We start from the raw sequence: 24,427 nt of genomic DNA on the forward strand, positions 1-24,427 counted from the left end.
CATTTTTGTTTTCCCAGTGCTTATGTCACACCAACTGACTGAACACTGCACTGTCCATCTATGTCAACTGGATGCACTTCCTTAGATTTTATATATTTATTAACTAACAGCATAACTCCTCCTCCCTTCCTATCCTGTCTATCCTTTCGTACACATTGTTCTCATTAAATTCCAATTTGATCCCTTATATCTGAGTGGCACCACGTATCTGATATCCCAACAATAGCTGCTTTGGATGTCTTAACCAGTACTTAAAATTCATCAAATTCGTTTACTATACTCCTAGGATTGGCGTACATGCAAGAAGACATGCACCTGTTCTTACTCTTAGTTACTCTAGCACAGCCCATGTATTTACTTGTTCCATGACCCACAGCCGTTCTGAAATCCCCAGCAACTTGCTTTCTGGGCTGCTGATCATTCCAGGTTGTAATTTTTACAGAGCGTAAGGTTGTTCGCTGATAACCTGTGCTAAGGCCTAATAGGAAAGGCGATAATTTTGATGTATAGAGGCAGTGCAAGAATCATTTCCGCCTCTGCCTGCGGCTTCTGTTAACCTATTAGTTTGTGAATCTCCCCTTCCCAGCTAGCAGTTTTTCGACCTAACTAACGTGTCTCGGTAGCATCAGCAAATATTCTTGCACCCTTTCTGTTTAAATGTCTCCCCATTCCTATAGAAGCAATCTCTCCTGTTAACAAGCACAGTACACGCTGAGAAAAATTCTACTGCATGAGCCCTGCACAGTCTGTTCATTCCCGAATTGATGGACAAGGCTCATGGTCATCATATATTCCTTCCTATCGTGTCCGGGCAGGATTGCAGACACTTTCAAATTTAACCCTAACTCGCGACTTTTTATCAGCATTGATCTGTACTTGCTTAGTAAATCTGCAGATCTCTTACACTTAATGTTATTAGTGCTAACGTGTGCCAAGCAAGATGATATCTGCTCTACAACATTATCAATTTTGCTTGTGGCAGACATACCGTTGTCCTGCCCACACTGGGTGGAAAAGTCCCCGGTTCGAATCTCGTCGATGACGCGAGGAACTTTAGTGGGCTTTTTTCACTCCGTGGCTGAGTTAGTCATAGTTAAGTCAGACAGTTTAAAGTCGGTCTCAGGCGTAGATAACAAGGTTTTTTCGCCAAGCAAAACAGGCAAATCGACCAGAGAACACACGCAATTTACAGTCATAATACATATATGGGTATATGTAAGAGATTACTGGTGGTCATAATATAATAATTTGAATTTGAATACCCTGGTCCTATTCCACATATCCTTTTTGCACAATATATTTCTCGTTTCCCTGACAATTGAGTCACCAACTATGGAATGGCGTCCCCGTTCAGCGGACATGAACCCTGTCGAGCATGTTTGGGATTCTGTGGAAAGGTCCGTTCGAGTATTGGATCCTCCACCCAGTAATGGGACAGAATTACGGAAAACAGAGCAGCAAGTATGGATCGAAATAGGTGCGGAACGCTTCATGAAATAGTGGACTCAATGTCTCGCCTTGTGACTGCACTTATCCTGGCGAAAGATGGGCCTACCCGTTTCTAGGTAGGTATCCTATGATTTCTGTCCACTCAGTGTATATATATATATTGAATTTTGCAATATACAGGGTGTTTCAAAAATGATAGTCAATAATTTAAGTACAAATTAAAATAAGCAAAAAAGTTCCAGTGAACATCGTGCCGCAAATGAACCGTTTTCGAGATAATGCACATTTTCTGTTAAGATCCGCCACTGACTATGGATGCACTCGTTTAGCAAAAAGCTATGAATCCTTTGCTAAGGGTGATTTTATTAAACATAAGATAATACATTTTTAATTTTTGGTTTCAACACCTCTCATGTTACAAAAGGTGTTCAAAATACTGTCCTTGCATCCGTACACAGCTTTGTAGTCTTCTCTGCATTGAGTTGCGAATCTTCTCAGGCATTCCTAGGTCATTTCTAATTTACTGAAAGGCTCCTTCAGCCCGATGCTGCAATTGCTCAACTGTGTTAATGACAGAAGTGCACATCAAGCTTTTTACATGACACCACATACAAAAAGCTATAGCATTTAAGTCTGGTAATCTGGGAGGCCACATTCCAAGCCTATCTCTAACTGTCCACCGTTTCGACCATACTTTCTAGTTAGATACCAAGTCACAACACGAGCAAAATGTGCCAGTGCACCATCATGCATAAACCACATGTTCTGGCATTGCTAAAGTGGAACATTATCATCATCAAGGAGGTCTGGAAGAACATTCTGCAGTAACTAAAGATACAGCTCTCCTATTAGCCTGTTTGGCAAAAAGTGTGATCTAGATGCACGGCCTCCTAATAGTCCTGCCCAGACATTCAACGAGAAACGTTGCTGATGTCGTGACTCGTGAATTGCATTAGGATTTTTGTCCGATCAAACATGACAGTTTAAAAAATTAAAAATACCATCACGAGTAAACCTAGCTTCGTCAGCGAATAAAACGTTGTTTAGAAATTGGGGGTTCAGGACACACTATTGTTGCATCCACCGGCAGAAGTTTAATCTGGAAGGGTAGTCTGTATTGCTGAGACCAGTCTGCGTGGATAGCACAGTGGTATCGTCACCGTCCTCCCCACACCGGGTGGAAAAGGTCCGGGTTCGAGTCCCGCCGATGACGCGAGGAACTTTAGTGGGCTTTTTTCACTCAGTGGCTGAGTTAGTCGGTCTCAGGCGTAGATAGCAAGGTTTTTTTTCCCCTCAGAAACTGAGGTTTTTTCATCAAGCAAAACAAGCAAATCAACCAGAGAACACACGCAATTTACAGACACGAATACGGGTTAATGTAATCATTTACGGGTAACCCTAATATAGTAATTTGATAGTAATTTGTATTGCTGAGACCGTCTGCGTGGGTAGCACAGTGATATCGTCACCGTACTCCCCACACCGGGTGGAAAAGGCCAGAGTTCAAATCCCGTCGATGACGAGAGGAACTTTAGTGGGCTTTTTTCACTCCGAGGCTGAGTTTTTTCCCTCAGAAACTGAGGTTTTTTTCTCCAGCAAAACAGGCAAATCGACCAGAGAACACACGCAATTTACAGACACGAATACAGGTTAATGTAATCATTTACGGGTAACCCTAATATAGTAATTTGATTTTTGTATTGCTGAGACGTTGTACGCGATGGATATAGTAGAGGTTCAGTTATTGGCGATGTAAAATTCGCCACACACTACTATGACTCAGTACACGTTCTTGCAGAACAACCCTCCTTATCGAAATTCTTGGATTTTATTCTATTCTTTCTAACAGTCTGCGCGTGTAGCACAGGGGTATCACCGTTCTCCTCACACCAGGTGGAAAAGGCCCGGGTTCCAATCTCGTCATTGACGCGAGGGATTTTAATGGGGTTTTTTCACTCCGTGGCCGAGTTAGCTGGTCTCAGGCGTAGATAGCAAGGATTTTCTCTCAGAATATGGGGTTTATCGTTCAGCAAAACAGACAAATGGACCATAGAACTCATGCAATTAAGAGACATAAGACACACAGCATGGCACATGAATTTAATTATTCGGTTGAGCTAATATAATATAATAAAAAAATATTCTTTCTAACACCCTTTCTTCAACGTCAAGTGTTATACCTCCGGGCCTACCTGCTCATACTCCATGTGCCAAGCGCTCATGTTCTCTAAGGCGTTGATGTACCCTGATGAATGTGCGCCTGTTGGGCCGCCTTCGGCGGGGAAATCCTTCTTAGTACAAACGTGCAACCTCGAGTGCACTGCCGTTGGCTTTACCATACGTGAAGTGCATGTGCACATACTCTTTCTCGCTGTAACCTCTTTCCATGTTGACTATCCTTTGACGAGTACTAGTAGGCCTGCTACGTCTCAGAGCATTGAGGGAGGAGAAAGAGAGAATGAACCTAACCTAAACAAACAAGTCAGTGGTGAATCCCAACTCTGTTCAGTTCACTTTGTCAGTGGTGGATCCCAACTAGAAATGTGCAATATCTCGAAAACGATTCACTTAAGGACCCATGTTTACTAGGCTTTTTTGGCATATTGTAGTCTGTATGTTTCACTATTAAATTGTCGACCATCACTTTTGAAACACCCTATATATACACACCGATGAGGCAAAACATTATGACCACCTACTTAATATGATATTGGTCCTCCACGTGCAGCCAATGTAGCTCGTTCCCGGGGAGGCATGGACGCTACAAGATTTCTAAATGTGTGTTGTGGTATCTGGTTTCAACATGTAACCAGCAGATCCTTTAATTCCCATAAAGGCCATGGTTGAGATGCCGCAGATCGGGGGTGCTGTTCCAACACAAATCACAGATACTTGATGGGTTTGATGTCTGGGGAATTTGGACGCCAGGGCAATACCTGGAAGCCTTCCTCATGTTTTGCAGATAAGTATCGAACAATCCTGGTGGTGTGGCATGGCACATTATCCTGCTGAAAGACGTCACCGCTAAAGTGGAAGATCGTTGCCATGAAACAGTGTAATTGGTCTGCAGTGATGTTTAGATAGGTGACAGACATCAGATTACCCAGGACATGGATGACTGGACCCAGCGTATTCTAGCAAAACCATGACACCATCATCGTTTCGTCCCATTGTGCATCCAGGCGTTCCAGCCGCCATCACTTCCCCAGCTAAACAAAGCACCCTTACCTGGCTTTTCACATGGTGCAACAGGAAACGTGATTGCTTGAACCAGAGGACTTCTTCCAATCATTCAAGGTCCAGTTTCGATGCTTGCGTGCCATTGTAGGCTCTGCACCTGTTGAAACGTGGTTAGCATGGGCACTTGGAGCGCCCTGCGACTACGCAGTACCATTTTCAGCAGGGTTTGATGTACTGTGTGTTGTGACACATTACTCCCGTCACCAGCATTCCAATTACCGGCGAGTTGCGCCACAGTCGCCTTTCTGTTGCCATATACCATCCGGGAGAACCTTTGCTCACCTCGCGCATTGATGAGCCGTGGTCTTCCAACTCCTCGCCGGCGGTTCGTGGGTTTTTCCTCCTCCTCGGATCACTTTCGGTAGGTAGTAACCACGGCTGACTGTCAGCATCCCACCAGCCACGTCGTTTCGGATATGCTCTGACCCAGTTGTCTGGACATGACATTTGGCCTTTGTCAAACTCGCTTAAGTCCGCTACTTTAATGAATGGAACAAAGGGTTGCTCTTATGAAGAAAGGCTTAAGTTTTGCCATTTACAATGTTTGGAGACTAGACACATGTGAGGTGATCTGATTGAGGTGATCTTGAATGGTTTGAACATGCTCAATGCTGATGAGATTCTTCCTCTTGCTCAGAATAATCACCTGAGATGGCATAAATTCAAATAGAGGAAAGACAGTTGCAGGAGAAATGTGCGGAAGTTGGCCTTTAGCCAGCGGGTTGTTGATTGGTGGAACAACTTCCATCTGTCATTGTAGAAGTTGATAGCTTAAATAGATTCAAAGCAGAACTAGACAAATATTTGGAGTGTGTGGATGGGTGAAATGAGAAGGGTGTGTATGTGTGCCTTTTTTTTAATCGGTTGATGCTATTTAAGCTTGCTTTCTTGCATCATGTGGCTTTGCTAATAATGCCTTTCCCCTCTGAAGAACAAGAGTAACACTGATTAACAGAGCTCAGTATCCTGATCCCCACACGCTCAGAGGTTCACCTGTAGTTGCTTCGATTTGCATGACGACTCACTGATCATAACGTTGTGGCTTATCTGTGTATAAATATTAAATATATATATATATTTATTTTTGCAATGTCCTTCCCAGTTCTAGTAGTACCAACGGGAAATGATGCAAAACAGCAAGCTCATATAGCATCAGCAAAAAAAAAAAAAAAAAAAACATGGAACACATGGAAGCCTGTTCCATGTGTTGTTTTAGAAGTCGTCCACTGGGTGAAGACAAACTTCTTCACATCTATCCTGCAAACATCATTTCTCAACTTAAATTTAGGCCCCGTCATGTGTGTAGTCTCAGCATTTGGAAGAATACAATTAACATTCAGCTTACTCAATCTATTCAATTCTTTAAACACCTTTAATCGGATCTCCGTGCCGGTGACTGGTCTCAATATGCTGCAATTTGCAGAAATGAAGGCTGTCTAGGTGCGAGCATTCTATTGTTCCGTTCAGCAATCTGGCTGCCCTTCTCTGCGCCCGTTCCAGATCTACATTCTTACTAAAGTAAGGCTTCCTGACCTGTATACAGTACTCCAGATGTGGTCTAACTATGGCCTTATGGAAGGGATAATCACTTCCTTATTCCTCCGAGCAAAGTTTCTGTATATCATTAACAAAATTCCATGAGCTATCCTGGTAGCATGTCTGTACTGCTTAGAGAATTTCATCTCTGACTGCAGAATTACCTCTGGGTCTTTTTCATTCTCCACAAGTTGAGGGTGGGATCACACAGTTGATAAGTTACTCTAGGGTTACTGCTACTCATGTGCAGTGCCTTGCATTTGTGAATGTGAAACTTCAACTGCCATTTCTCAGCCTATCGACCCAATATTCCTAGATCTTGTTGGATAGCTCACCCTGATGACTCTTGTCAACTGCCCTGCCAAATTTTGTACCATCTCCTAACTTAGACTTTAAGCCTGATATGCCTTCATCAATATCATTGATAAATTTTGAAAACAACAATGGATCCACACTTAACCCTCGGGAACTTCAATAATAAAGACATTATTAGTGGAGTTCCTGAAGACATTAGTCCATAGATTCTCTAGATAGTTACTGCTATGGATAAAATGACGATTAAGTCATTTTATCCATAGCAGTAACTTGCCCATAATGCCAAATTGCTCTAGTTTGTACAGCAGTCTTTTATGTGCAGCAATATGAAAAACCTTCCTGACATCGAAATATATGATGTCAAATTTTTTTTTTTATTATCTTTTATCCCATTTCATTAATTATATACATGTATTCCCTCAGTGGAATTGAGAAGGGAGGGATATGAAGAATCAACTGTCTGGGCCCGAACTGCATGTAGGTGTCCTCGGAGCACTACTTGAAGGCATTACTATTATATTGGGGGGTCACACTGTAATTTCTTTCATATACCCATATATGTATTATGTCTGTAAACAGCGTGTGTTCTCTTTGTCGATTTGCCTGTTTTACTGGACGAAAAAACCCTAGTTTCTGGGGATAAAACCTTGCTATCTACGTCTGAGACCGACTGACTCAGCTACGGAGTGAAAAAAGCCCATTAAAGTTCATCGCGTCATCGATGGGATTCCAACCTGGACCTTTTCCACCCGGTGTGGGGAGAACGGTGACGATCCCACTGAGTTACCGAGCAGACTGCATTAAGGTATTGGGGAAAAAAAAGGAGAGGGACTGTTGGGGGAAAGGCAGTTTCGATGCTGCTGTTTGCACAGCACCATTTTCACTCTGCATGTCTGGTCTCGAACCAGGACTCTACGAGATTTTCCCTCGAGTAAATGTTTAGATTTGTCACTGTAGTGAAACGGTTATAGATCTTTAATTAAAAACCGATATAGAAAAAAAAAACGTCGTTATAAAAAACGTAATCGACACCTGACGTAGTTCAGTGGTCAACGCAAAAGTATATATTATTACGCAAAAACGCAATTTATTAAATCACGATTTTTTTCAATTTATTAAATCACACAATTAATAACATAATTTAATTATACAGCTTAATTTCTGTGCAATTATTACTGAATTTTCCGTTATACAATATATATTTATTTTAACGAAAAACCGATATATATATATATTATAAAATCAAACAATTGCACGTTTATGATGGTATGATATCAGGTTGAATCATAATTTTACGTTGAAGCGAAGAGGAGTTTGCTGCGAAGTTATTCCCTTGTTTTGCCAACCCTTGAAGGTCAACAAGAAGAAACTCTCAAACCCAAATGGCGAACATTGCGAAATTATTGAATGTATAGATAGAAAGCAATCTTTATAAATAGTATTAAAATATTTTTATTTTATCGTAACTACAACATAATTTATAAAATTATTTGGAAATATACTTGTTTTATTATTTGGATATATTCCTTTCATGAATGTGATCACACAACGGTCGTAATCCACGCGCCATTTTTACCCTTTTGAACAAAGCGTGTTGCCGCTTGTATCTTTTAGTTTAATATTCACAAATCAGAATGAGTGCTGTAGAAAAAAAGTCTGATTCTGTGGAAGGAAAGATCGTCGAAAAGGAGAAGGGTTCAGGTGATGTGAAATCTGATACAGTTTCACATAAGCGACCAGCGTCAGAGGTAAGATTTGTTGATTGAATAGTTGTCAAAAGAGCACAGCCATACTTGGTGTTCCCTTATTTATACTATTGGATTATGACGTAAATGAATAATCCATTTTGCTGATGTTTTAAAATCACTTTGAATTGATGTGTGTGAAGTATAGTGGTATAAGAGTTATGGATTCAAAAATAAAATAAATTTGCGGAGGTGCCACAATTGTGAGTTCACAATACTCCAGTCCTTTGAAACAAAGAACTACATTTAAGGCTTTCATGCAGTCTGTGGTGAGGTTGTGTGTTTATTGGCATTTTTTAAAATTAATAGTATGTAATCTTTTTGTTTATTACATTTAATTCGCAGTTTAAACCAGTTTACGATGAGGCACTATGAAACTAGGCAGAGGTTTCCAATTTTGCAAAGTTTGAATGCGAAGAGTAGCATCCTAAGGATACGAAGTAAATCATTCAAGCGTTGTCTAGGATTAGCTAGTATTTTAATATTTTTGGGAAAGTGAAAGCAGAAGATTTTGATTGAATTAGCCAGGATGTGTTTGTGTCCATACAATCTCATTGCATCTACTAGGAGCACTGATTTTAATTGTGCGATAACAAAAATTCTTGTGATTAATTAACTATAACCATAAATTTTTGGATGTGATTTGACACAGCTTTATCCGCATCTAATTGCCCTTTATAAGTCACATGTCAAAGATTAACCATCTGCTTTGGTTATGTGGAATTGTAATATCGTATTGGATAAAGGCCGCTGATTGACAATTATAAATCTATCCAGTGATTCAGTAGGTCCCTTTAGCTGCATTATGTTATACGTGATTGAGTGATGTGTAGGAAACTTGCAGAATAATCTAGAATGTTGAAGATTCTGGATTTAATTTGCTGTTTAAAAGATGGCAATTGCTTTTCAGGAACGTATTTAGGAGGGATAGCTAATATTCTAGACTACTCTGAAAGTTCTGATTTTTCATAAGAAAGTTAATAAATTTGATATCGAGTAATTATTTTTCTGTCTGTTTTATATTGATAAAAAATGACCAAAATATGCCATTAAGTATTTTCATAGATCTAAATAATTTAACTCTTTTTTTTTTTTTTTTAGTTATTTTATTAAAAACAGTCTAAGGCCAAAGTCTCCATCTATGAAATTCTAAAAGGTTATTGTAATGTCAGGTATAACCTTTTTCTGTAACTGTGAGTGAACTGAGTTTGTTACTGAGTGTATTGATCTTGTTGAGGAGGAACTTTGCAAAGAGTTGCCTTGGTATTTGAACAAGATTAGTTACTGATTGATAATGTGGAACAACCATGAAATGTTTTCAGTAGAAATATGCTGGACTTAGTCTGTTTTTAATGCTGATCTTGAATGTGCAGCCAGTTTTTATTTTCCTTCCAGCACACTTGGTTTGCAGGATTTCATATTTTAGTTCTAACATACTTAAGATTTTGGTTTTATCTGTTAATATTACTTGGACTGCTGATTGATTTCTAGACTACTCTACTCCACCTGCTTCCTGCATGTCAGAAGACATACATATAAAGAAAACTTTCCCAACAGGGGAAGTTTGTTTTTTAGGTCAATTAGTTGTAAATTAACGTGTGTAATTAAATTAACGTTGTTACATATTACTTTACCATTTTTATAGTCTTTGGTGTCATTTGCAGTTGAATATGCTTTTAAAATGTCACATCAATGTGTTAATTTACCATAAATCTTTGTGGTGTACAGTAGTTATACAATTAAGTTTCACTGACAGTCTGTAATGCCCCTATTAAAGAAATCGTATGAACTTTACTTCAGCTGCAATTTAGGTGATCAGGACAAAATGTAGGCTCTTCCTATTTGCTGCTGTATGTAATTGTGCCTTGTATCTCAGAGGTTTATTACAAAATAAACGTAAAGTATTATTGCCATTTGTTCCAGTGGTGTGAGCCAAATGATCATGTCAGTGACTACTTCTCTCCCCCGAAAGAAAAAAAATCTGAATATTGCCATCCATTAGATGTTACTCACAGTGGCTGACTACCTTTTTCATTCCACACATATACATAGTCTCATTTCCATTGTCAGCAATGCCAATTATATCCACTTACAGTCTGCCAGACTACACTTTTTTTTTTCTTACAGCCTCAATTATTGGTGGTACCTGTGCATATGTCCACTCTGATATTCCTTGTCAGAGACTTCCTGATTTGGAATCTCCTCATTTTGGTGTTCACTGGCTTAAAATTTCTTTCCTGTCGTTCTTCCAGATGCACCGATCACTGGAACTCCTTGGCTTCCTTTCCTTGAAACTAGACTTTCTGAACAGTGAGGTGGTTTTAATGTTTATGGCTTCAGTTTTCTGCCCATGTGGATCCAGCTGGTAAAGATGCTGAGGCTTTTTCAGTTACAAGCTTATTGATTTACATATCAGATGAGCCTAATCACAAGCCCAACATTCTTGATGTTTTTCTCACCAACAACCTGTCAAAGTACACTGTCAATGTTAGTGTTTCTCTGGGCACTTCAGATCCCAATGTGGTGATGGTCTTTTGTCTAGTTCAATGGTCTCCAAAGTAGGGTGCACGAGAAGATCCATGGGGTGATTTGGTAAGCAGAACGAGATGTTACTCACGGTGAGGTGGCTTTCTCTGCAATGACTATTATTAAAACCATTTTTATAAATAAACTTAACTTTGAACCAGATTTTCAGGTAGCTGTGTCCCAATATACGAAACCAAGATATACAGCGATAATGAAAAATATTCAAGCATATTGTTCCTACTAAAAATGTTGTTGATTTGATTTACACCACTTTGTACTTTAATTCAAATGCAAAAATACAAAACAAAATTAGATTATGATCTTTTCAAATTATATGTGATTCTAGATATAATGCATACCATATAAATTATTTATATATAAAACAAATGGTATTACATTACATTTACTACACTTGTTACATTAATGATTTCATATCATTTTGTGTTTGAACTTCAGTTTAATTTTGTTTTATATTTTTTTATTTGTGATCTTTTAAAATTATATGCGATTTTAGATTAATGCCTTCCATGTAAATGACTTATAATTTAAAAATATATATTAAACTTATTTAATTTTTTATTTCAGGTTGCGCACTAATCCTTTTAAGTAAAATAAGGGTGTGCAACCAAAAAAGTTTGGAGACCGCTGGTCTAGTTGAACCTCTCTCTCTAATGACTGTTGTCAGCCTTTTGTTATTTGGCTTTACAAGAGTGCAAAACAGGGTGATCTGTGTGATTTCTATTCTTTTCCTTGGTTGTATTACTGCTTTAAATTTTATCCAAATCTTTGCTCAGTTTGTCTCAATGAAATTATGCTTATAGGGACGCAGTCCTTTATTCTGCATTTTACCCTAAAATCTCGTCCCTTATCTAAACCTTAGTTTTTCCAATAAATGTGCTAAGGCTGTTCAAGCTAAGTATAACATTACAATTAACTTGTGCTGAAATCTCCAGTTTATTTTTTGATTAAACTAAAATTTATAACAATTTTAAAACAGCAATCAGTCTATACTTATTTTGAACAGGCTAAGAGAACAAACTTTCTTGTCCAATGGTAGTCAGGCATACTGCTTTTTTACCAGACTACTGGTTGTAACTTCTATCAATAGGTCCACTTGTGTTATAACCAAGTAATTTTATTACATCCTCAGTTAAAGCCAGGCTGACTTACTAATAACCAATTTTTCTTCTAACATTCATATTGATGACCTTGGTAAACAACCATCACACCAAGTCCACTTTAGCATTAGCATTAGTAGAGGCATTTGATGCAAGAAAGCAAGCTTATGCAGCATCAGCCAAAAAAAAAACCACTTCCACTTCACCCCTCTGTTCGCTCAAAATACCTGTCCAGCTGAGCCTTAAACTTATTTAGGCTATCAACCTCCACTACAAGGGATGGAAGTCTGTTCCACCAACCAACCACCCGCTGGCTAAAGGCAAATTTCTGCACGTCTATCCTACATCTGTCTTTCCTCAATTTGAATTTATGCCCTCTCAGGTGATTATTCTGAGCTAGAGGAAGAATCCCATCAGCATTGAGCATGCTCAAAACATTCAAGGCCTTATACACCTCTATCAGATCACCTCGCTGGTGCCTAGTCTCCAGACACTGTAATTTGCAAAACTTAAGCCTTTCTTCTTAAGAGCACCCCTTTGTTCCATTCACTAATCTTGTTGCCCTTCTCTGTACTCCTTCCAGCAGCTCTACATCCTTCTTGAAATGAGGCCTCCAGACCTGTATACAGTACTCTAGGTGTGGCCTGACCATTGCCTTATACAAGGGAATAATCACCTCCTTATCCCTGCTGGAAAAATTCCTGTATATCATTGACAATACTCCATGAGCTACTCTTGCAGCCCGTCTGCACTGCTCAGAGAACTTCATATCTGCCTGCACAACCACCCCCAAGTCCCTTTCATTCTCTACCACTGTCAGTGTAGTACCACAGAGTTGATACGTTGCTCTGGGGTTGCTGTTTCCCATGTGTAGTACTTTACATTTGTCAATGTTAAACTTCATTTGCCACCTCTCGGCCCATCTGCTAAACCTTTCCAGATCCTGTTGCAGCAGCATAGTGTCAGTAGTGTCCTTGACAACCCTGCCAACCTTTGTATCATCTGCAAACTTGGACATTAAGCTTGATATACCATCATCAATATCATTTATAAATACAGAAAACAATAATGGACCCAACACTGAGCCCTGAGGGACTCCACTAATAACATTAGTCCACGATGAGTAGTGTGCATTGATTACCGCTTTCTGTCTTCTCCCCCTCAACCACCCCTTTATCCATAGCAGCAATTTGCCTCCAATGTCACACTGCTCCAATTTGTGTAGCAGTCTTCCATGTGCAACAGTATCAAAAGCCTTTCTAAGATCCAAGTATATAATATCAAAGTTATTCCCTGCATCCAGTTCTTTTGTGACTGCATCATTGTATCCAATCAAATTGGTCAGGCAAGACTTCCCCTTAACAAAACCATGCTGTGTCCGAGCTATAACTGAAGTCTTGTCTAAATGATCCTGCAGTGCTTCTTTAACCAGTGCCTCCATTAATTTTCCTGGAACAGAAGTTAAGCTCACAGGTCTATAATTACTTGTGTCAGCCTCTGATCCTCCTTTGTGAATTGGGGTCACATTTGCACATTTCCAGTCTATGGGTACCTCCCCTGAGTCCAAGGAAGCTCTCATAATTATGGCTAAAGGTTTGCTTACTTCTTTTGCTGCCTCCTTTAATATAACTGGCTAGATCCCATCCACCCCGGGTGCCTTTCTTGTGTTTATCTTCAACAGTTTCTCCTCCACTTTACTCCCAGTTATTACAAGATTCTGTAGCTTACTGCTAGAGTTGAATACACCTCTGGCATTCCCCTCGCTGAATAACTCCTCATGTGTGAATGTCGATGCAAAATATTCATTTAGTTTCTTAGCTACCTGAGCAGGATCATCAACAGTTGACCTATCAATATCAAGTGGACCAATCTGATTCATCCCCTTCCTTCTAGAGTTTACATAAGTAAAGAACTCTTTGCTGTTTTTCTTTGCATCCCTTGCCAAGGATTTCTCGTAATCTGCCTTTGCCTGCCTAACCTCCTTTGTAACTTGATTGCATATCAACTTGTATCTATCATAGGCTTCTGTGTCATGTGTTAATTTGTAAGTATCCCATGCATTTTTCTTCTCTGCCATATGCCTCATTAGTTCATCTGACATCCATTTTGGTCTAAACCTTGAACAATATTTGATATGTAAAGCAGTTGGTATGTAAAGCCTAGTAGCTTCCAAGATAAGTTCTTTGAATGCTTCCCATTTTGAATTTGCTGTTGGTAACATCATCAGTTGGTCCCACTGTATAGAATTTAAATACCGTCTCAGTCCATCGTAGTCGCCTTTACGGAAGCAATAACCCTTCCCTTTACCCCTAATGGTAGTTACCTCTTTGAGTAAATCCCACTTCAGCACACTGTGATCACTGCCACCTAGTGGTTCATTTATCTGCAGATCCTTAATGCATGAAGAATCACTGCTGATAATCAAATCAAGAGTATTACTCCCTCTAGTTGCCTCCCGAACATGCTGATGTAGAAAACAATCATCCAATAAATCCACAAAAGCCCTGCTAGTGTGTGAGTGACCAGCCCCCAAATTCCAGTCAATATCTGGGAAATTAAAATCTCCCATTATAAGACTCTGATTTACTGGCCCACTCTATTTCCCTGTACAGTTTCTTATTATACTCATCAGAGTCATTAGGCCTATAGCACACTCCTACTCTCAATTTTGATCTCCCAATGCTTATGTCACACCAAACTCACTCAACACTGCACTGTCCAGCGATGTCGACTGGCTTTACTTCCTTGGTTTTTATGTGTTTCTTAACTAATAGCAAAACCCCTCCCCCCTTCCTATCCTGTCTATCCTTTCTGTAGACGTTGTACTCCCAAAATTCCAGTTCTGCATTCCTTATATCTGTGTGACACCACGTCTCTGATATCCCAACAATATCTGCCTTTGATGTTTTGAGCAATACCTCAAATTCATCAAATTTATTTACTAAACTTCTAGCATTGGTGTACACGCAAGTATACCTGCACCTGTTTCTATTCTTAGCTGCACTAACACAACCCATGTGTTTACTTGTACCGCAATGGCTCCCAGCAGTCTGAAATATCATGCATCTTGTTTTTCAGGCTTCTGCTCATTCTAATAGAAGCAGTGCAAGAATCTCTTTCACCTCTGCCAGTGGCTACTGTCAATCTATTGGTCTTTGTCTACCCCCTAAGCTAGCCCAGGTGGGTAAAGTGCCTGCCTGGCAACCCAAAGGTCGCGGGTTCGATTCCCGCCTCGGGCTTGGATCAAAGTACTGCAAAAACCTTGGGAGGTGCACTATGGCCACAGAAGTCGATGCGCCAACAACTACCAAACCAAAAAAAAACAAACCCCAAGCTAGCAGTTTTCCGACCCACCTAACACTGCCTCGATAGCATCAGCAAATATTCTTGCACCCTTTCTATTTAAGTGTATCCTATCCCTGTAGAAGCAATCTCTCCTGTTAACAAGTACAGTCCAGGCTGAAAAAAATGAAACTTGAGACCTCTAATATGAGGGGTGGTATTCTTGCTTGTGGTGTGGGTGGTCACCGTATTTCACGAGTTTCACATGGGTGCTAAACCCAGGGTTACTTAGAGTCCCACCATCATGAAGCTGCAAGCATAGGATTTCTGCGGGCGCCTCCGTAGCCAGGTGGGAAGGAGCAGCGGTGCGTAGCACACGCTTCTTGATTAGACCGGGGTTCGAGCCCGTCACCACCAAATACGGAAGATGCGGAAAGGTCAGGAAATGACCACCGCATCTCCCGGAGCAATATGGCCTTAGTTGCTAATGCTCCTAAAAACCAAATAACAAACAAACAAACAAACAATAGGATTTCTGCAAGCATCAGCATTTCAGACTTCCAGATAGCAAGCACAGCTTGGCATATCTGCGCGAATGTCTGCAACACCCTAAAGGCGCCTCCGTAGCCAGGTGGGAAGGAGCAGCAGTGCGTAGCACACGCTTCTTGATTAGACCGGGGTTCGAGCCCGTCACCACCAAATACGGAGGATGCGGAAAGGTCAGGGAATGACCACCGCATATCCCGGAGCAATATGGCCTTAGTTGCTAATGCTCCTAAAAACCAAATAACAAACAACAACAAGCAACACCCTAAACAACCTCCTATGGTCTTCTGATAGAAGGATGTTAGAAGAATTCTGAACTATCTTGATGCTAAGCAAGTTCTAGGTACTGTTGAGCTCATTCCTCTACTGTTGTTTTTTTACACTTACTTCAGTGGTGTTTTTCTGTTTGGAAATTTGTTCATATCCAGCCAGTTCCAAAAAAAAAAAAAAAAAAATTGACATTCCTCCCTTCCAAATATTGCCCTATTGCACTTACCTCCAACCTTTACAGAATAATTGAGAAATCCATCAACTGCCAACTTTGAGATCTCAACCTTCCATCTAATCAATGATTGGGTTGCCATATGGATTCTGTCATTGTTGATACAATGGTGATATATTGGCCTATGTGAGCATTAGTAGAGGCATATGATGCAAGAAAGCAAGATTATACAGTATCAGCCGGGGGGGGGGGACCCTTCCCATATCACTCATCCATTTACTCCAAAAGTTTGCCAAGCTCTGCCTTGAATTTATTTAAACTATCAACTTCCACAACGATGGAGGGAGGTTTGTTCCAACAAGCAACCACCCACTACCTAAAGGCAAATTTTCGCACATCTATTCTACTACTGTCTTTCCTCAATTTGAATTTGTGCCTCCTGAGGTGCATAATCTGAGCAAGAGGAAGAATCCTATCAGCATTGAGCTTGCTCAAACCATTCAAGGCCTTATTCACCTCAATCAGATCACCTTGTGAGTCTCTGGTCTACAGATGCTGCAATTTGCAGAACTTAAGAGAATGAATATATAGAAAATGAGGTAAGGAAAACCTTTAGTTATAATTATGAGAACATCCTTGGATTCAGGAGAGGTCCCCGGAGACAGGAGACATGGAACTGCCCCTACAATCAAAGGAAAAAAGCAGGTAATTAGATACCTGTAAGCTTGACTCCTGTTCTAGAGATTAAAGGAGTCTGTGATTAAAGAAGTAATATGGGATCTAAGAGCAACCCTTTGTTCCTCACACCCGTCTTGTTGCCCTTCTCTGTACTCGTTTCACCAGCTCTACATCCTTCCTGAAATGAGGCCTCTAAACCTGTATGAAGTACTCAAGGTGTGGCCTGACCATTGCCTTATACAAGGGGATAATCACCTCTTTATCCCTGCTAGCAGAATTCCTGTATATCATTGACAAGACCCCATGAGCTATTTTTACACCATGTCTGCACTGCTCAGAAAACTTCATATTTCACTGCACGATTACACCTGGGTCTTTTTCATTCTCCACTACCCTGAGTAGTACCGCACAGTTGGTAGATTACTATAGGGTTACTGCTACCCATATGCAATACTTTCTGTTTGTCTGTGTTAAACTTCAGTTGCCACCTCATACACATAAGCTCATACACTTGCTTTCTTGCATCACATGCCACTACTACTACTACCTCTCAGCCAATCTGCCAACATTTCTAGATCCTGTTGCAGTAGCGTGAAAGACTGTCCTTGCTGTCATTAACAAGCCTACCAACCTTTGTACCGTCTGCAAACTTTGATATTAAGTCTGGTATACCTTTATCATTGATAGATACAGAAAACAACAATGGGCCCAACACAGACCCCTGGGGAACTTCACTAATAACATTTGTCCATGAAGAGCAGTGTCCATTGATTACCACTTTCCCTGTCTTCTCCCACTCAACCATCCTTTTATCCTTGTAGCAACTTGCCCTTAATGCCATACTACTCCAACTTGTATGGTTGTTTTCCATGTGCAACAGTATCAGAAGCTTTCCTAAAATCCAAGTATATGATATTAAAATTATTTTTTGCATCCAGTTCCTTTGTGACCACATTATAGTGTCCAACCAAATTGGTCAGTCAAGGCTCCCCTAACAAACCCATGCTGTGCCTGAACTATAACTGCAGTCTTGCCTAGGTGACCTTGCAGTTTCTCTTTAACCAATGACCGCTATTTTCCCCAAGAACAGAAGTTAAACTAAAAGGTCTGTAAATACTCGTGTCACCCTTTGGGGATGCATTTGCACATCTCCACTCCGTGGGGACCACCCCTGAGTTTTCATAATCATGTTTAAGGGTTTGCTTACTTCCTTTGCTGCTCCCATCCACCCCGGGTGCCTTCCTTTTGTTTAACTTCAGCAATTTCTCCTCCACTTTTCTCTAAGTTATTACAAAATCATTTAGTTCCCTGTTAGAGTTTGAAAAGCTTCTGGCCTCCACTTCCCTACAGAATTCCTTATGTGTTTATGTAGATGCAAAATATTCTTTCTATTTGTTAGAATGAATATTTCGTAGAATTGCAGATCGGTCCACTTGATATCGACAGTCGAACTATCAATATCAAGTGGACCAATCTGATGCATCTCCTTCCTTCTACATACATAAGTATTGAAGTCTGCTGTTTTCTTTGCATCCTTTGCCAAAGATTTCTCGTAATCTCTCTTCGCTTGCCTAATCTCCTTTGTAACTTGATTACAGACTATCTTATCTACCATAGTCTTCTGTGTCACGTGATAATTTATGTGCATTCCATGCATTTTTCTTCTCTGTAATGAGTCATTAGTTCATCTGACATCTGTTTAGGCCTATGTTATTCATCTTTGGATATATTCACTGGAAACATTTGGTGCATTTCAAGCATGTCGCAGTATTTTCTAATGGTTTTGATTGTTTGGCACAAAGATCCTTGAAATAAGCCTGCTGACTTTTTTATAATTGTGTATCCAGTTTTCTCTTGCAATGCGAACTGTGACTGATGTAAATGGTACTCTGTCTTCTGAATTCTTCGAATGTTCACAACCAATTCCTTAAATGTAATTTTCCAGGTAATTCTCCAATTGGATGAAAAAAAAAACAATTTAAATTGAATCATTCGAAACTCAGTACTCTCTTATTTTTTGGGGAAAAAAAGTGTTGCTCCTATGCTTGTCTTTGATGACACTCAGATTCCTAGACAAGATTGATATGCCTAATAATTCCCCAAACAAACAAACCTCGACAAGATTACGTATCTGCATTAGAGATTACCCTGACTTCTAATCTGGCCCTCTTGGTATAAACACATCACAGATATTGCTTCCTCTGCAAAAAAAACAAAATCTGGTTCTATTATTCAAAAGTGGTGCTCCCAAAAACTCTTAAGCTTGGCTCCTTTCATTCAAAAGAGGACAGACAGGTTAATGACCCATCTCTTATGAAATCTCTCCACTCTGAGTTTTTTGTTGTCCCTCTTTTTTAGTTACTTCAGTGGGCACTGATCTTCTGAATTGGAAACTAATTTGTCCACTCTGTTCTAAACCAGTGCAAAAACAGGTTGCAAACAGCACCCATTCACTATCTAACTCCAAACTCACAGAACTAACCATCTATATATTTGTTTTCTGGAACAACCTGCCTTCTCTATATTTTCCAGAACCTGCAATAAATAGAAATTGAAGTCTAGTGTCAATAGTGTATCATGTCTTCTCAGCCTTCAGCACATGCACAGTATTTATTACTGTAGGTTCTAATTCCAAAAAAAAAAAAAAAAAAACCCTGTTCCTCCAGAAACCTACCTGGTCATTAGAAGAGAAATCAAGAAAGTGTGCGGTTATACCTATTTAAGACAGCCTAGAGCAGTGTTTCCCAACCTTTTTTTTACCATGCCCCACCTAAGTCTTTCTAAAATTCTGATGCCCCCTATGTAACGTTGGGAAACACCGATATACATATTTTTTATATTCAAAAATTGAATTATTCCCTAAATGAAGCCTAATTACAACTTGTTCAGGACACAAAACTTAGGTTTTAGGAAGAAATCATTAGGAAATTATTAAGAAAAAAACAGTAAGTAAATTTTCAAAACATATAATGGACAACTAAAATTCAAGTACAAAATAATTTATATGAAAGATTTTTTTATAATATTTTAATTTTTAGTAATTATTATTTAATTGTTTAATAATTTCAACATTCCATGTGAAGTCACTTCTAGATGAGTGCACTAAATTTAGTGAGACCCTTGTGCTTGATGCTTGCCGCAGAGAGATTTTATATTGGGCTCCAATTTAGTCAGCTTCAGTCTCAAGTCTCCCCGTTTTGTGATATCCAGTCGATTTCTTTTCTTTAGGAACAAATCATTTATGGCACTAAATCCACATTCAGCTAAATATGAAGATGGAAACGGTAACAATAGCTCTCTTGCAAAGTTGGTTGAATTTGGGTATTTAATTTCTGTTTCATCACAAAGCCATGCCATTGCTCCTTTTATATTGAATAAAGTTTTAACTGACTCATCATTTTGCATTTCTGAGAGTTCTTCTTGGTACTGCATTGATACATCAGACAAATCCACTAACATTGGTTGCATCATCCAGGTTGGAAAATCAATTTGTTTTAAATCAGAAAACCTTTCTTTTAAATCAGCGGACAGAATTTTCAGATGATCGACAATAACAAGTACAGCGGTATCAGTCACTTCACATTTTTGCAGCCAACGAAACTGTTCAAAATTTTTGTTACAAATATATTTTTGACATAATTCAATAAATGTAATGAAACCAAATATCTTCGCTTTTGCATCGACGAGAGTTTTATTTGTTCCTTGAAGTTGTTTATTTAATATATTTAGTTTTTCAAAGATATCGGCTAAATAACTCACAAATGCTTTACCATCGACCGTTAACAGATGCTTCATTTCAGGTTTGTCACTTAAAAAGTCACTAATAGTATCAAATAGTTCCATGAATCTTTTCAAGCAGTTCCCTTTCGAGAGCCACCTTACTTCAGTGTGAAGTAAAAGTCTCACATGGTCTCCATTTTGTTCTTCACAAAAAAGCTTGAAGAGACGCTCACATTTGGCATTAGCTTTAATAGCATTGACACATTTTATAACTGATTTTAGTACTTCATGAAGAACAGGCGAAATATTTTTAGCTACCAAGTTTTCCCTATGAATAACACAATGCACAAGAAGCATTTCTGGATTCTCATCTTTCATCAATTTTAAGCAGCCATTTTTCTTGCCCATCATATTAGGAGCACCATCTGAAGCGCAAGATGTTATATTTTTCATTGGTATATTATTGTCATCTAAGTAATTTTTTAGCTTATTATATATATCTTTGGAGGTAGTGGTGCTCTCTAATGATTTACAGAATAACATTTCTTCAGCAAAATTACCTTTATCAATATATCTCACATAAGTTATCAGTACGGCTTCACTGTCTCTCAAAGTTGATTCATCCATTTGCACTGAGAATTTTCTTGTTTTCAGCTTTCCAACAAGTTGTATTTCAATATCTTCACTCATTTCATCTATTCTTCTGCTAACAGTATTGTTATTGAGTGGCATAGCTTTCACGTCTTTGTCATCTTTTTCCAGAACTGTTTTAAGAAATGCTGATATTGATGGTTTGATTAAATTCTCTCCTATAGTATGATTTTTCCCAGATTTAGCAATGAGTAAAGAAATTTCATAACTAGCCTCAAGAGTACGATTGACAGTTGCAGTATGAGCAATAAACAGAGACTTTAATGTTGCTCTTTTTTCAAAATTCTTCTTTAAAGTTTGAAAGTAATCTAAATCTGAATTTACATGAGCATTATGTTTCGCCTTCAAATGCGCCTCAAGACGACCTCGCTTCATTGATTCGTTGGTCAAGCATTATTGGCATAAAAGACAAAAAGGTGACCTTTGATCGTGGATAGCGGGTATGAAACCAAATTTTAAGTATTCCTCTGAATACTGACGAACTTTTTTTTTACTTGCACTACTCATTTTACTGCGCAACTGAAAGAAATAAATATAAGATAAATCAAAAACTAAAAATAAACTATGCATTAAAGTTAATTTAATTTTATTTTAATATATCAAAATTAATTATTAGTACGCTTTTTGAATGAATAAATCACACGAATTACTGAATTCGGGCTATTAAATCTGTGGTCTCTGTGAACAAGCAGATAAGTCTACTTTTTCAAAAATGAGATAAGTGCACTATAATAAAGTATTTATTATTTACTATTATGTGACATGCAGCTATCTTCGTTATTGTAGTTTTAGCGTGAGTAATAAATATTTGTATATTCGAATATATGCATGTTTATATGAGAGTGTGAAGTTTATTTTTTCTCTCCTGCAAATTCGAGTTTTTGGACTTATTTGCTTATTTACTGAGACCACAGAAATACATATATTACAAATACATACCATTGTATATCACGGTTCTTCATTAATAATAATTCTGTGCGTGGACAAAGTAATTTTTATTTTAATCTGAGATCGTCAAACCTATCCAAATGTACAGTCACGATGCCCAAACGAGCGTTTGTATGAAAGGAATTACCTATTTCATATAACATGCTGAGTTTGCGGTAGGCTACAGTAGACAACCACTTTGCTTGCACATTGCATATGCCATAAGCAATCGTCCAATACAGTATGTACTATTCCTTCACTAGGCATAGTAAGCAATACTCTCCGAGCAAACTGTAGTTGATATTACTCCAAACTTTCAAGTGCAGCTCTATAGAAAGTACAACATTTAACGAATGCTTATTTAAAATTGAGATACCAACAATTCTTCTTTTGTACAAGTTAAATCATAGTAGGCGGTTGTTTTAAACTCTAGACGAGCAATTTTTGAATTGCCCCCCTGAACAATCAAATTGCCCCCATGTGGGGCGTGGGACCCACGTTGGGAAACACTGGCCTAGAGTTTTTGAGATCTAGGCTGAAGGAATGAAATTTACTGAAAAAATATACAATTATATCTGTATTTTGTAAATGACAAAAAAAGCTCTTCATATTTTGCTGTGGAAAATTTATTTTGCTACTGTAGTGAGGTTGGACTGATTGATGTCCTTTGAATAGAAAATAAATCAGAATGGAGACTTTGTTAACTCTTCGAAATGAACCTTCCATCACCTGTGCTCTCAATTAAATAAATTCAAGGAAGAACTGGACAGACTTTTGGAGCAAATGTTGTGTGAAGTGGGAAATTTTTTTTTGCTGATGCTGTATAAGCTTGCTTTCTTGTATCATATGCATATGCTAATGTTTACTCCTGACTTTATTGAATAATAGAAAGTGATCATTGTGTGTGTGTGCTACTCATAACTTATCCATCATGTGTACTCCTGACTTCATTGAATAATAGAAAATGATAATTTCTGGTTTTCATATGTTGCCTGTGGGACTTTTTTTTTTTTTTTTTTTTTTGCATCTGCACCACAAACGTTTTGGGGAATAAGAAACCAGTCTTACCCTTTGTGAAGAGGAAAAAATTGGGATCTGTTTCTTACTTCTTTTTAATTGTGTCAACATATGAGAGTGTAATTCTGCACTAAATCAGTAGCAAAATTGTAACCAGTTGTCAGCAATTATATTGTGTCCCAAATTAATTATGGTTTTGTACAGCCTGTTTTGCTACTTCTGTAGGACTGTTATTGATTTTGGAAAGGGCTGCTTCCCTGCATATATTTTCATATTGGAAGTACAGTAGACTCGATTTTCCGGGATAGATGGTAAAAAAAATATTCCCGGTTAATCCAATAAGTCCTTGTCATGCGTAAGAGATACCTTCCAGGACTTCCTACGTAAGTTGAGTTTTACGTAACTCGGGAATGAATAATAAAATATTGCTGCTATATATCATAAGAATGAAGAAAAATAGTTATATTTTCAATTAGTTCAATTAAAAACTATCTGGGGACAGCGGTGAAGTAGCCCGAGTGGCACATAAGAAAAGATAAAAGGAAGAAAAAAACGCATGTTAATGTACCGTGTAAAACTTATATGTATTTCGTAGTCTTGATTATTATAGTTGACCTTCATTGATGCCGACCGCTTCTCGAATTCTTTCTCCTTTTTTGTGTTCACTGTTGCCACTGACATCTGAATTCCGCGCGATACTTGTTAATGTTTGGCCATTTTCATACATTGTTATTATTCTAATTTTCTGATCCAACTCGATCGCTTTCCTTTTCTTGGTAGATTTACTAGTACCGCTGTCACTATTCTCTTAGTCGGCACCATGATAACGGTCAGAATGAAATTTTCTGAAAAGAACTGCACATGGTTAAGGCGAAAACTAACTATTATCACTCACATTTTACTAAAGCACATTTCTGGAGGTCACTGCCATAAAACAAAAACAACTTGCACTTTCCGGGTTATTGGGCTTTTCGGAAAAGTTCGTGCATCTAATTATAAACGGGTAGTAAACTCGATCTTATTGTATTTGCGATAATACAGATACCTGGAATTCTGTGAGTTTTTTTCATTATGGTGAAATGTGTTTCCCTTCCACTTAATCTTCACTAATAAAAAATAGAAATAACGAACGTAAGTCGGGGACTTAATGTGTGAAAAATGGTCAGCAACTTACGTAAAAAGTATGGCGATAGATAAAAAAACTTATCACGCACTACTCGCGTGTCCAATACAAT

The 24,427-nt window shown here is 38.6% G+C and overlaps 1 protein-coding gene across 2 annotated transcripts in view; it reads left to right on the plus strand.

Annotated features, from left to right (window-relative positions):
• The first annotated feature begins 8,079 nt into the window (after positions 1-8,079).
• The window catches only part of LOC150087934 (uncharacterized), a 281,611-nt gene continuing 265,263 nt past the window's right edge, over positions 8,080-24,427 (plus strand). The window contains exon 1 of one of the 2 annotated variants that reach the window (XM_090369275.1): positions 8,080-8,288. In XM_090369275.1, coding sequence (XP_090225401.1) covers positions 8,175-8,288 — 114 coding nt within the window. In that variant the 5' untranslated portion in view covers positions 8,080-8,174. The remainder of the gene's footprint in view (positions 8,289-24,427) is intronic. The other variant, XM_090369276.1, reaches the window with a different exon arrangement.

This window comes from Mastigoproctus giganteus, chromosome 3, assembly GCF_048544385.1.
Source record: "Mastigoproctus giganteus isolate SK-2022 chromosome 3, ASM4854438v1, whole genome shotgun sequence".
Lineage (NCBI taxonomy): Eukaryota > Metazoa > Arthropoda > Arachnida > Uropygi > Thelyphonidae > Mastigoproctus > Mastigoproctus giganteus.